The sequence below is a fragment of the Polyodon spathula genome, chromosome 6 (genome assembly GCF_017654505.1).
Source record: "Polyodon spathula isolate WHYD16114869_AA chromosome 6, ASM1765450v1, whole genome shotgun sequence".
NCBI classification, from domain to species: Eukaryota; Metazoa; Chordata; class Actinopteri; order Acipenseriformes; family Polyodontidae; genus Polyodon; species Polyodon spathula.
In genome coordinates, this window is record NC_054539.1 from 53,896,876 (window position 1) to 53,912,241 (window position 15,366).

At 37.4% G+C, this 15,366-nt stretch overlaps 1 protein-coding gene across 1 annotated transcript in view; it reads right to left on the reverse strand.

Moving 5' to 3' along the window:
- LOC121317698 (ALK tyrosine kinase receptor-like) overlaps positions 1-15,366 on the reverse strand; it is a 113,253-nt gene that overhangs the window by 38,636 nt on the left and 59,251 nt on the right. The window contains exons 4-6 of the mRNA XM_041253853.1: positions 11,945-12,072; positions 8,178-8,309; positions 576-725 (exon numbers count right to left, since the gene is read on the reverse strand). Of these exons, the coding sequence (XP_041109787.1) occupies positions 576-725; positions 8,178-8,309; positions 11,945-12,072 (410 nt within the window). The remainder of the gene's footprint in view (positions 1-575; positions 726-8,177; positions 8,310-11,944; positions 12,073-15,366) is intronic.

Below are 15,366 nucleotides of genomic sequence, written 5' to 3' on the forward strand. Positions count from 1 at the left end.
CACATTTCTATACCCTATACTTTCAATACTGCCACAGAACACAAACTGCTGTGTGTAGTAAAGAGTATGACATACAAAGCAACTGCTGAATCAACTAAATGTACAGGCGGTTGTTTTTATATTCAAGATTTGTTATTGTTGTTTACTTGAACTTGTGGAAACTAAAAATATCACCTAATCAGTTGCTCCTATGTAAACTGCATCGTTGATGTTTAATGTGTTAATGTCTATTAGTAAATTAATCTATTAACTGTACATTTTACATTTGCTTAAAATCCTGTACATTTAATAATTTTATAGCTTTCAATATAAAGTTTTCTGAAAATCGACTCTAGACTGCAGTCTACTTAACCACCCACGTCATCAAAATGCTCTAATGAGTACTGCACTCATGAAAGCAGTGGCCAAAACGTTTGTCTACTTTACTTAGTTGTAGCTTATATATTTACTTAGTTTAACTGGGCTCTCACTGTAATTTAGGTTTCCCTACAGCTACACTATACAGTAACTGCAATCTGACATCACTGATAAAATATTTTGCCTGCAGTTAAATCTAGACGTTCTTCTGACAGTACCTGTGAATGGACAGCTGCCCTTTTTCTCTTGGCGGTCTTCATGCTGTCCCTCTTGGACCCCCCAAGCCGTTCTCTCAGAGGTTGACGTCAAAGCCTGCCACCCACAGCCCCCCTCTTCAAAGGAGCAGTAGCTACCGAGGAGGAAGTCGCCTGGAAAGAGAAGTAGAAATGAGTTCACATTCTGACTGGGAAAATAGAAAGACCCAGTGTTCAGAGCTGAAGAAGTGGAAGCAAGTCTGGTCTAGTGGTTAGAACTGAGAGATTGGGAGGGAGGCAGTGTGGTTCAGTGGTTAGAACTTAGGGTGGGAGGGAGGCAATGTGGTTTAGTGGTTAGAACTTAGGGACTGGGAGGGGGGCAGTGTGGTCTATTGGTTAGAGTGGAGGAACTGGGAGCAAGGGGGTGTAGTCTAGTGGTTAGAGCTGCGGGAGTAGGAGAGTGACAGTATGGTTTTACGGTTAGAACTGGTGCTATACTGCAGCTCCAAATTGCATTAAATATACTTAAATAGAGAACTGATAGAATGCAACAGCCACTGTAGACAAGCTGAAGAGGTAGTTAAATATCAGCTGGCACTGTGGGGACAGCTTTTGTCATTGTGAATCATAGCCTAATTATGGAACAATTCTTTTTTCTACAGTGAAGACCTGAGTGTGTCTTTTAAATTGCTACTGCTAACAGAAGGTGAATGAGCAATTGCAGTCATTTTTTCAGCGGCAGCTTATGACTCAGTAAGGTCAGTTATGACAGTCATCTCATTATCCTGTAAGCTAGATGCCGTAAACTGTGCAGATTACATTGCAGATGTGTGAGCTACTTTAAAATCTGGAAAAAGAAACCAAGACAAACAAAAAATAAAAATATGACTGGAAATTCCCACAAGTTTTCTTGGTAGTTGGTTGGTAGTAGGATCTGGAAGACGGACGTATTGGGTAACCAGGCGGCTTATAAAGACCTGGCATTTACAGCAAATTCCAACTTACCGATCAAGCGCAGCCAATGAACCGATGCATGTAAATGTGAGGAATGATATTATTATCTTTTGGTAGAATGGTACAACAAACATTTTCATATTTTAACATACCAATGGTATCACAATGGTATAACCAATGCACACTGGTAATCCATTCCAGTTATATGAAAAAGTATCAGAACCAGTGTTGTACCATTTGTTCCATATCTATTTTGCAGCAGATACTGTACAATGTTTTTATTCTAATGACATTTCTTTCTAACTTTTTGTATTGGTAGCTGTGCCGGTGTTCCCCGGCCCTGTGCGTATTTTGTGTTTTGTGTTTTATGTGGGGTGTTATTGTTGCCGTGTATGTATTGGTGCATGAGGTATAATGTGGACTGTGTGTCATGAGTGATTTAAAATGTATACCTGTATTTAGGCATGGGGATTGCACAATCACTTCACATGCAGATTAAATATGTATCAGCATTTGAGCACAGGAGTGCACAAAGTAAGTTCACATGCAGACTGTGCTAAGATTCACTGAATGTTTGATTATCAATCGAGTCTCGGTATAGCTGCATAAAAGAGTCAGTGTTGGTGTTCAGGGAGAAAGAACAGGAGAGAACTAAGGAAAAAGTAACAATTGCTACTCATGCTGGAGGACTAACATGATACTTGTTGTGGGTTAGTTCACTGGGTTTTGTTTGTGTGTGTGTGTTGTGTGTTTTGTTTGGCCATTGTCCCGTTTTGTTTGCTCAGTGTTTTGTTTTCTGTTTAAACCTTTTATTTTCAATAAACCGGCACAACAGTGCATTCACTACACCATTCTGTGTCCATATCCTTTCTGGTCTGACGTCACCACAAGCTATCCGTGACAGTAACAGTCGCTTGGTTTACATGCAAAAATAAAAATGTCTCACCTTTTTCTCACTCTATTTTGGTAGATACATTCTCCTTCAAAATTCAAATTATATAATTAATATTAAATTATAGGAGGGGATATTTAAATGTTTCTGTCAGTGTTCCAATTTAGCCTTGCATGACTACTGATATCGTGCAGCTTTCTTAAATCAGGTTTACAAGAAAATTGAAGGTAGGTCCGACATATTAACACCCCGCCTCTGCTCACAAATGATTGGACAGCTGTCAGATCTTTCACTTTCCCATTGGCTACTCACTCACCTTCAATTTTTATGCAGAATACCGTGAACAGCCTCTGCTTGCTTATGATTGTACAACTGCGTAACATTTGGCAGATATTTGACTCTCCTACTGGTTAAAATTACTGTCAGTACCTGCAACTGAAACAGACACTGTTTATGTCCCACCCAGCTAACTTATGATTGGGCTACCGCAGATAAAATGCAGACATTCAATTGGCTGATCATATCACAGAGGCCCTTCAGGAAAAAAAATTAAAGAAACGTCGATAAGGTATAAGCACAGCTAAAGCGAGCAGCACTGTCAACAGAATGCCGTGATGCTTTTGTTGGAAAATGTGTTTAAAGCTTTATTTTCCCACGCTACAACCTGCCACAAATGTGTTTACGACCCATAACTTAAGAACAGCTGCCGCGGGCACGATGGCCTGGCATCGCGGGCACCACTTTGAGGACCACTGATAGACAGATAAAGTAGGAGGTCTTGGTAGGAGGGTGCAGGGAGCCTTCTAATAATACAGTACTGTATTACAGTAATAATAATAAAACATTTAAAAAAAAACATTTTTACCTTTGATACCGGTAAATATTTAGTCTGGAAAACCACGCTTAATTATAAGCAGAGCCCCAATCACTGGCAATTTTGTATTTAAGACTCAGTGACAGCTCTTTTACAGCCGCATTGTACCTCTGCTCAATATCAGTACATAAAATGGATCGGTTTGTGGTGCGTGGAAAAAATTGATTGTGCAGGTACATCATCGTCTAAAAAACTAAAAGTTTGGAAATATAAAAGGAAGTTGCTTGGAAATTGGATTCACCATTGTTGGCACTGCTGATGAACCCCGTCCTCGTCTGTGATGATGGCCTGGCTAATGGCAGACTATTTGTTTTATTAAAAACTAAACTCGGATAAACAGGTGTTTTAAATGTCCATACATATCTGAAAATAAATTGTTTCTGATTAGGATCACCTCCATGTTGGTTACACCACCACATACTGTTGACCTTGTCAGTGGAGAAAGAGTAAATCACTATGGCAGAGTGACGACTGGAAAAAGGAGTGAAATCTGGCCTCCTGACAGGTGGCGGCACTAAAGGGAACTACTCGTGCGACCTAACCAAGATGGAGCATACCTTAAGCATAGGGTCCGTTATGGCCATCTTGGGAAGGTCAGAAAACAGGTGCTTCAGGTTGCGCTAATATCAAAATTGGGTTAGATCACACGCACAAACGAATAGCAGTTGGCTGTGACGGATTGATAGAGGTGTGGCCTGGGGTACATAAGGGAAACTGTGAAGAGTAGCGGGCAGAGTTGTCAAGTCTGCGTTTTTTCCTCGGAATTGGGCTATACTTGGAAAAGACAGCTGTGGTACCTAGTTTTTGGACTACTTTTAACAGGTTTTGCGGTGAATACACAGTTACAAAACTATTTTAATTTAACAAATGATCAATGTCGGCAACATGTGCAGCCTGCCGCCTGCACACAAACTTTAAGGTCTCATTCACTGTTAACAGGTCAGGGGGGAGACTCCGTAGAACATCCAACTGTGCAGCACGCATGCCCATGGGAGTCTAGACAGAGGCTAACTGCGCATTACCAAAAAGTAGGAATGAAGGCCACAGAGCTATTTTAAGCAAAAGTTTAAAACTGCTCACGGAGCTATTTTTATCAACAGTGTGAAGCCATTAAGGAGAGAGGAAAAGTATATGTTAACAGGTTTTTTTCACAGTAAAACTGAGAAGTATGTAATAAACGCTTGTCCCCTTTCAAATGCGTGTACTTTATTTGACACAGGATTTAGTCAGGTGCAAGTTGACAACTCCAATAATCTAACTAAAATATGTGAATTAAAGCTGGCAGCCCATATTGCCTGCCATTCCAGCATCTTCACAGTTGATCATTTGGAAAGAATAGTTGGGGAGGCTTTTGAATGAAACACTATTTGAAGTTTATATGTGTGTTGTATTTTAAATTATGGGGCACAACTAGGCTTAACAATTGGTGTTTATTAAAAAAAGGTAAATTGTTGGGTGTATTTTTGTCATTTCTTAAGGTGTAATTAATTGATGTCATGTCTAACTAGATTGGTGTTAGTGGTATTGCGCATGTGCTTTTGTAAGGATTTGTGGCTGCTAAAGATGTGTGGATGAACTGGTCCTGTGGGTTCTGTAGAGTTTTCATCAAATGTGAACTGCCTGTCTTTTCTCATGAATGTTTTTGATTGATTTTTGTTTTATTCTTGGTAATAACAAGCTTGATGCCCCCCCCCCCCACAAAAAAAAGTAGAGTTTAGATGGGTGCAGGACTCTCGTAGGAAGCAAGCTGATGGTGTTATTTTCGTTCTTTGGCTGGACTGGAAAATGCAGACTCGAGAGGAGGAGCTGGAGAGATGGGGACATGGTGAAGAGAGTGAATAAACGGGACATCATTGGTGAGCGATTGCATGGCAAGTCACAGACAGACCAAGGAGGAATGGCAACTGTCTAACAAGATGACACACTGACATAATTGTAAATAATGTGTGTGTGTGTGTGTCACAAGCACCTGTGTGGGTTTAGAAAATTCACAGTGGTATTTTCCTAAAACACCTGAGTGTGTGTGTGTGTGTGTGTGTGTGTGTGTGTGTGTGTGTGTGTGTGTGTGTGTGTTTATTTTATATCACTTCCCTCCTCCATCTTGCACTCCTATTTGGTGAACTTCTTATCTGATATTCATAATTTACACAGGCAAAACTATCTGAGGCAAATGTTTTGTTTCCATAACTGGACTTTTGTGATGCCTCAATTTCCTCCCTTTCATAACTGCCAGTATAATTTGCATCCTTCTGACAGCCAATGTTTAGTTTTAATTTAAAAAGTTTCTTCTTCTCATGTTTGCTTTAGCCTTGCGTTGTGCACTGAAGCCCACAGGTGAAACATTGCACTGAAGCCTGCACAACACTGATATGCTTCATCTCAATACTACATGACCAACCTCTAAGAGTCTTTTCAGAAGCATGTTCTGCTGTAATAATTTTAAGCATGGAGATCAGTGATCAATAAAGAAAAGCATACGGAACACACATAAAAAAAAAATGGGTACAAAATGTAACATTAGAAAAATGTAGCTGATATAAAATCACAGAACAGATATTTGCAAGCTTAAAGCAGATTGAAACCTGCCACTGTAAAAGGCTTGGAAGAAAGCAACGGAGCCCCTGTATAAGAAACACCAAATTATTGTACTAGAGAGCTGGTATAACACTACAGTTGGCAGAACTGTGCATTTTAACACTTGGACACGTATTGATTGTCCCAAGTTCACAAAGAAGTAGCACGATCCAAAGACCAACTCACACAGCCAAGAAGTAAAAATAATAAAAAATAATAAATGCAACAGAATACATTTGAAATCGGGCAAAGGCTGGGAGGGAACCGGCAACCACGATTACCAGAATGAAGTGCCTTAACCTATTCAAGTAACAACAAAGCCAATTAATTACACATTTAATACATTTGCTGGCTGATATCTCCATGTTTAGTTTAAACTTTTAGCAGTGGAACTGTTGTTGCCCTCATCTAAAGCTGTGTTAACTGAACAATTCAGTGTAAGTTTGCCTTAAATCCTGAATCCTCTAGCTGCTGTTTTTTTTTTTTTTTTTTTTTTAATTTTATAGCATGCTTTAGCAATAGGAAATCTATGCATACATTAATTTTCTCCCTCTTGGTTCAGAACAACAAATAACATGAGTCAGCCCCTTTACCTAAAGCAAAATAAAACATTCTTGGAAGACTAGTCCTTCCATACTCTACGAAATAAACTCCTGGTAGAACTTACAGAAAAATAAACATCTAAACGACATGGTTTTAGGTTTGTAAATTTAGCTGTCCACCTACTTTTTCTTTCTTTTGATTTATCACGACTAATTTTAAGACGATAAATCTCCAGACCTTTCTATTGTACATGAACTGGGGCTATTTTTGGGGGGGGGGGGTTGGGGGGGGTTGGTTTTTGGGGGGGGGGGCAGGGACTGATGAATGGATGGCAGACTCTGTTCAGATTTAGAGTTAATACATGATGTTATATTTTGCACAAAATACATTGAGAAATGCATGAAAGATGTAATTTTCTGATCATATTGCAGAATGGTACTGTATAACATTTGCCACACAGATTATTGCCCATGATTTATACTATTCTGTTTTATTGATAAACACATTTAATCAAAAATGAAGAAAAGTTTTGAACATACACAGTACACTAAAGAAAAATAACCAGAGCTTGTTGACGCTCCATTGCCTTTTACATTTTTACTACCGGTGCTTTCTGTGAATGAAATGTGTTCTCACAGGATCCTTTTTCTCAATCAAAAGTAAAATATCATGAATTGTGACATCTCTGGTGGCTGTAGTAATGTTTCATGATGGGTTGTAAATATTTCAAGATCTATCAAATAAAGCTATGTATGCTTTTAGAAAATGCTGATCATTTTGGACGGCCCCTAACACATTGGACACCGACTCAAATACATGAACAATAGGATAAATGAAATTTTAAACAAGTGAATGTTGCACAAAATAAGTAGCCAGCACAGAAACAGATTTTAGAATGTATATATATATATATATATATATATATATATATATATATATATATATATATATATATATATATATGCTGAAGGTATATACGACTGCAAATATCATGACGTTTTACACCTACACTGTTTTACGATGTGATCTAGTTTAACAATGTTTTTGCATGAATTTAATATATTTCATGCAAACTTGCATATTAGATACATATTTATTTAGTATCAACCACTATTAATAAGCTAAGAAAAGTAAACTCAAAAGGAAAAAAATTAACAAGAAGTCTTTCTCAATTGGCTAGATTCTCAAAGCTATTATACTCCAAATCGTCATTAGCACATTTTTTTTTTTCTGAATGGGAAAAAGCACCAATTAAAACATCTAACATAAAGAAGAGACACATTCATACTTCATTCAAGCCCCTGAATGAAAAGATTATTTCTGGTTTTCCTTTGGGAGCGTTTCTCCTTTTGTGAAAACATTTTGCTAAATGATGAATTGGAGTACCTTTGAGAATTTAACCCAATTTTTTCATCTTTCTCAATGAGCCAGATTCTCAGTTATTTACTCAAAAAAAAAAAAAAATAACAACACCATTTCTATAATTCTAAAATGAAAAAGAAACAACTTCAGACAACTCACAGCCCTTGTAATAAATGTCTCTTCTCTTTATTTCTGATTTGGTAACTCTACCGGGTGCGTTTATACATTACTATCTGAAAAAATCGTGCTAATGACGTTATGGAGTAAATAGCTTTGACAGTCTAGCCTAATATCTTCGTTTCTCATTGAATGTATTCTCAATGAATACATAATTTAAGCAACTTTACAAGACTGCATTCACAGTTACCAATCATATACAAATAACTAATTAAACAAAACCAAGGTCTGAAAGGGAGGTGTTACTCACGGCACATTGGCCCCTCATCTTCTTCCGCCACACAGTCTCTCTGAAAGTTACACACTCTGTCCAGGCTGATTGTCGTCCCATCCCGGCAGGTGTACTTCCCCTGCAGTGTTATCTGCAAGCCCGGAGGAGACCCTAAAACACATAGTAAAATAGCATAGTAAAATGTGGTCATACGTTGTTAACAGCTAATACATAAAAACCTATTTATAAGCTATTGAAAGGTTTGTTTGTTTTTTAATGAACCCACTTAAATGAGATTTAAGGGGTTGGGGTTAGGGTACTGTACTTTACCTGAAAATGATAAACAAGCCACTACATATTAACAATCCTCATAAAAGATTACCTGGGGAAATATGCTCAGTAATATTGCAGTTTTTCCACCCTTCCATGGTTATGCTTTACATTTACCACAGTTGGCCCTGGTTTTTAATATGCTTTACCACACATCTCTCAGCTTTACAATGCATTCACTATGAGTTATTACACCTTGCTATGCTTTTACTACAGCACTTTCTTGAACTAAAACATGAAACACATGAAATACATTTGTTAACATGTTAGTAAGCTGCTTTAAAAAGTAACAGTAATAAAATATACACTTAAAATAAAGCATTATACATTTTACTAAAAAGTGAGAAAATAGATACAAAATTAAAACCAAGCACTACCAAACAGAATAAAATCAAAATTTGACACAGGTCATATGTGTGATGCGGCAAAAAAAAAAACATTCAGAAGTTCTAATAAAGCAGTGGTTTTCAACATTTTTTTAAAACTGTACCCCTTCTGTCTGAAGGTTTCAGGTCAATTACATCTTTACAATTTGCGCTCTACTGAAATGGTACCACAGTTGCAATTAAACGCAGAATAATCTGATTAATAAATGTATTTATTATGTTCAGTTTATTTAATATATATATAGCTATATATTAGTTTTATAGTAGAATTAACTAGTTTTGCTTCATAAAGTCGCACGAAACCAGCTCAATAATGTTACTTTAAAATATTGAATTACATACCACTTTGTAGTTTTATATATACTTAATTAAAAACTGACAAACATTTTAAAATGTGACATGAAATACTGTACTACTATTATGGCTTCCGGTAGACTTTTGTACTTTCTTTGATTACATGATATTAAATAAAATATCTAAATTAATCTAATATCGGTGGTGCAAAACTTTTGGCCATCGCTGTAAGTTAATGCAAATGTTGCAGATTGGTAAAAGCAACAAACAATTAATAAAAGAAAACAATGAGAGGGGGATACGGAGAAGGGCAACATAACCCATTGGATGATTAAGGATATTTCCTTCAGACCAGACTAATACTCAGTAATTGGAACAATCAAGCAGAGCAAACTTGGTGACACGTGTCCCAACTTCCAAAACATGCCATTGATGATGTTGGCACACTATTTATCAAGAGCTGGCACATCCATCTCCTTGTACACAGTGATTAAAAGAACAGGGCTTCATCAGACAGACTGCATTTTAAACAGCTTTGACAGAAACACACGGATTCGACTAGTGATCTGTACTTTGATTTCCAAAGAGGAAATACCATCCTGAGTGTGACACATCTATATACTGGACAGTGAGTTTCAACAAAACATAAAAAAAAAGAAAAAATTAAAAAAAAGTCAAATTAAGTGAGGTTTAAAGAGAACACATCGCAAAACACAAGGAGTATTACAACAGAAATTCTCTTTCTTCTGGCGAACGAGTAGAAGTTGAGAAATGTATTCCACAGGTGATGAATGACACATGGGTCCTAATTTCCTCCTAAGGAGAAATTGCCCACTTCAAACATCTGCGATGGAGTGGGAAATTTACCTGCAACTTGCCCATAGTCGGAAATACAGGCAAAAAGGCGTTACAATGTTTCAATAAAAAACGTTCATACAACCGGGATTATGTTAATGTCTGGAACACTTTAAAAGATAAGAAAAGAGCGGAACGAGTATTAATAGGATTCTAAGTGCTTGAATTTACATAGATATGTATTCTTTTGTTGAAAATTTCGGGTACGTGGTATATATATATATATGTGCGCTAGGCTAGACTGCTGCAGAGAGAACACTGTATACTCTGAATAATCAAATTTACAAAAGAAACTATGTTAATTGTTATACAAAAAGGTGTTATTTTTATAATGTTTTTCTATTTTATATTGTAACGACCCTGGGCCTGCTGTAACCGTCTTCTGGAACATTCTGGCCCAGGGTCAACAGTTCAGTGCAGCAGGTGTTCAGGGACGTCAAAGATGGGAGAACCACTGCCAGTAGCAAGGCCAGATGGCCTTCTCCATGGGCAGGGGACTGCTTTACTAAAGAAAGGAGAGCCCTTTGTATGGAATGAGGAGCGCCAGGCTTCTTTGCATACCCTCTAGCAGGCACTCTCACCCGGACCCCAACCTGCCGTTCCTCCTAGACACGGACGCGAGTAATGAGGGAATCGGAGCTGTGGTGGCCCAGCCTTGACCCGATGGCAAGCAGGCGGTGGCATACTATAGCCATTCACGCAGTAAACCTGAAAGAAGATACTGTGTGACCCGACAGGAGCGGCTGGCAGAGGTAGAGTCGGTCAGGCACTTCAAGCACTACCTGTGCGGACTCACCTTTACCATTTACACTGTAATATGACGTGTGAATAGCCGAAATGCTAAATAGGGTTATTATAAAAAGAAGGGAAAGCTGTATTTAAATGTTGCCCTAATTCATCCCAGTCACATAGACAGTTTTTTGTGCTGTTATCTAAGGAGACCCCAATATGGTCTATAGATTTGAATTTATTACTCTTTTCTCAACAGTAGCACACATTACTAATATTATAATGTGATGGTGTGTACCTGTGCTGTATTTGTAAAGGGAGAAGTGCATTGTAATATATTAACTAAAATTAAAAGAAAAAAAATACTTCAAATGGATTATAATTTTAAAAGTGTTTACCAGTCTTATTTTACAGTGCTTCTCGTTAAAAGATTATAAGGCGGTATAGCTGTGGCTCCAATTTGTCCCATAATGTAATTATTCAAGCACTTGCATTATTAGTGGAACACAAATTGCACAATCTCTTACCCACGGCTCTCAACTACTGCATCTTCAGAGGTAGCTCTGTAGCTCTTATGTTTAACAAATTAAGGTATCTCAAGTCCAACAAAAATGAGAAAACATATTGTTATATTATTCTAAAATTAAATAGAAGCATTTTCAAGCCACTGGTAACCATCCTTTCTAAGTCCGAAAATGGAGGAAAGTTTTTAATTGAAACTGGTGCCACTCAGACAACATCCAATACAGTATTTCATCTTGTTATTCAGTACAAGAATCATTGGTTTCCACATTGACCAACATGCCCAACAGCCATGCAAGGCAAATTGTGCAAGCTGCAAAATGCGAAATATTTGACCACACATGCAGTCACATAGCATGCAAGTACTTTTTTAAAAAAAAAATTATTTAATTTATATAGTATTTTGACTCATAAATACCAAATATTTCTATACAAATATATTATCTGAAAACATTCCAATACAATTATGAAAACATTTTAACTAAGTATCTTTTATAAACTGTCCGTTAATGTGCCAAAAATAACACATCTTCCGCAGGTGCTGTCAAACTGCCACTAAACCTGTTTGTTAATCTATTGGCAGAAGTGGCAGATGATTTCAACCAGAAACCCAAAATATATACATAAACAGTTCAAAGAGAATTAGAAACTTGTGGAAAAGTAGCGCGCTGCTAAAACAACACCTCTTACCTGTGGTGCAGCTGGATGTGTAGATGGAATCCAGAGCTGCAGTGTCCTGTGTGCCCTGTCCGGTGTACTCCATGGATATCCTAAAGGGGGTATCGGAGCGCCCCAGCATCACCCTCAGCAGCGCCCAGCTGCCCAGGAGAGAGAGGAGAAAGAAGAGCAGGATGAGCACTAGGAGCATGCCCTTGCAGACACTGCACTTCACCACGGAACTGCGGGAAGTAAGTGCGGGCTCTTCCACGGGGACCTCCATGGAGCGGCTTGTTCTTTGAGTGGCAGGGATGACCAGATCTTGTGCAGCCTGGGTTGTTGCTCCTCCCTGCCTGATCTTGGCATTACACTGAGCCTTTTCCACTACCTCTGGTAAATATTACACAGTGTAACCCCCAGATGAGAATTTGACTGTGTCTCTCAGCTCCCTCCCTCTCCAGCAGCAGCAGTAGTCGCACTCTGTGTGGATGTGAAGGCTTCCTTTGAACCAGCTGTCTGACACACCAGAGCTGCCACTGCTTCCTAATTTTATTAATCAAACTGAGTCTATTTTTGTTTTTGTTTTGGCTATAGGTTACTGACTACCTCCCCCCTCTCCCATTATTCCTTTGCAATGTTTTCACAAGATACTTCTATCTTATTTTTTCTCTATAATTCAATGGGGTAGGTGTACTAAGTTGGGCCAGTTGCAGTGCAAACATACTGCAATTTGCATTTTCGTTGTGACACATAGCAAAGTAAACATTTTGTTGTATGTACTAAGAGAAAATATGTAAGAAAGAAAGAAACTAAGAAAGCCTCACTATACTAATTAGAATATTATTTGCGTCATCTTCGCGAGCTCTCTCTAGCGAAAGTTGTGCAACATTTTTTCAAATAAAATAGTGTGAGTTGAGTTGTTGTTTGCTGCAGCAGAGGGTGACTGAAGGATAACACCTATGCATGCAAAGGTACAAGAATCTAAATAAGATTGCTTTTGTTAAATGTAAACATCACCTGTACAATGCATTCTGTTACGTCTTCATTTTACCTATTTAAGTATTGAAGGCGAACATTTAGCGTGGAGGAGTCATTATGACAGTGAAAAAAAAGTAATGGGGCTTCAGTTTCCCAGACTTGCAGATCAAACAGCAGCTTTATTCGTTGTGAATGTAACATTTCGTTTACATCATATCCTGTCTCACACAGTAAGATGTCCCGATGGATACCCAGATATGCGATCGAATCATCTAACTTTGGCCACACAAGCGACAGTGCTCTGAGAAGGAGTGTTATTATTTAGCATTATGAATATTTCAAATAGTTTCCTATTTGAATACACAGGGTGCAACATGTTTGTGTATTCGATTACCTGAACTCTGGTCCCTTACGCTCCCAAGAATAAAAGGCAGATGCGTGAGCACAAGCAGACAGCATAACAGTGTAAGCCGGTAAAGTTTAGCCGGGTTCACAAAGTGTTCAAACAATGTCCAAGACAAGATTTCTTCGTTCAATACCCTATTTCCTTAGGCACAAGTCAATACCCTATTTCCTTAGGCGCAAAATATCACAGCACGTATCTCTTCCAATTAAAGCAACAGTAGCACCAAATAATACTTTTTGTAGTAGTGTATTCAGAATAAAATAACACCTGTCATATAGCAACCTAAATATTCTACATCTGTTTAATTCTAACAAATAATACAAATAACTCCTTTCCAACTCCAAGTATCTTGCCTTTTCTTATAGTCACTGTGTGGTTGTGCTTAACATTTAGTATGTCTTTATATTCATCATAACGTTAAATTACCTTTCTAACTTCAATCTTACCCAAGTTTGGATTACCACACTTCTTTTAGCACTTGCTATATATGTTATTTTTTTTTCAGTTTACACATTCAAATTTCACCTGTGCCATGCTCCCCGAAGCTGTTACACGACTGGCTAGCAACAGTTGCAGAAGCTGCTGTGTACAGTCATTAGAGAGGAACAATTGGCAACAATTTCAAACAGAATACGATTACTATAGAATGTTGCTAATTGCAATGATTGCATAATTAATTAGGGTTCTTATGTTTAATATGCACTGGTTATGCGTCCGCATTAAAAAAATAAAATAAAAATAGGACGCTTTTGCTTCTACTAGTAACTAATGTATAAGGGTTTTTTTGTGTACTCGAATATGTAATATGCTATTTTAATTGTTTTTTTTGGTTTTATTCTTTTTCGTGTGTTCGACTACACTGACCCATCCCTAATTAGGATTATTATAATTCAGTTTTAACATTGCTGTGACCATATGGTAACAGCTTGGTTGCGGGTTTGCTTGTGAAAAAATGAGAATATTATTTGTACACATACATTTACTAATTATTATTATTATTATTATTATTATTATTATTATTATTGGCAGCCTAGACAATTAACACAAAATAGATCATGGTGTCGCTTTGACAAGTTATGATACTTACAGGGGAAGAGTCAATTCTCATTAGTAAGAAGTAACAACAAATTTTACATTATACCACTAATTCATATTATCATGAGTAGCCTATAAGCCAAATGTTTACTGTTAGTTTTTACTTAAGTTGGTCAGTGGTGCAGTGCTAAATTGTGCACCATTATGTACACAATTAAGTACACTGTGCTTTTAGGGAAAAATAGGTATTTAGCTTTGCTTGAAAAATGCATTGAGCACAACTGGCAACGCACAAGAAAAAGCAGACTGGGAAATGCCAGCAACAATTGTGACTGTTTCATCTGCACTTGAATCGCAAACAGGAACAGAAACAAAGCAATCCCTAAAAAGTTATATTGCGCTTGTTTAATACCTTTCACCCAGCTGAAACTAGTCAAGTCATTAAATAACTGGATATCTAATCATCTAAACAACGGCAGATCTAAATGCCACCACTCTAACTCTGTATGAATCCAGCTGGGGTTTTTCCTCATTGATGATTTATTTAGCTATATTAGTTATTATAAGAATTGATACTGTACTTACATTACAAATATAGTTAAATACGGTCCTTATTAAGATCTGCCACTGTCTCAACTCACTCAAGGTGTTTGTTTCTCATTTTAAACCCAAATGCATAACGAACATGTGTTAATAAATAAAGAAATACATAAATAAAAAAGTCAATCTTTTTTTTTTTAAACAAAATACATCATTTTCATGGGACCAGGTAGGGGGGTCTGGTTTGACAATCCGGACAATTGACTTAATCTTAGTTTTTGTTTGAAACTTTAAGAAAGAATTGCCATTGAAGTATATCACATATAAATCATAGGAGATCTACAATTTGTAGTCATTGCGATTGAATCCCATACATTCTAACACACTAAGCATGTTTTGTTTTGACTACCCAAGAATAACCAATTTAATATATTTTCTTAAACTGAAAAATTAATCAAAATGGACATGGAGGTACACTAGGAGTTTTAATAATCTG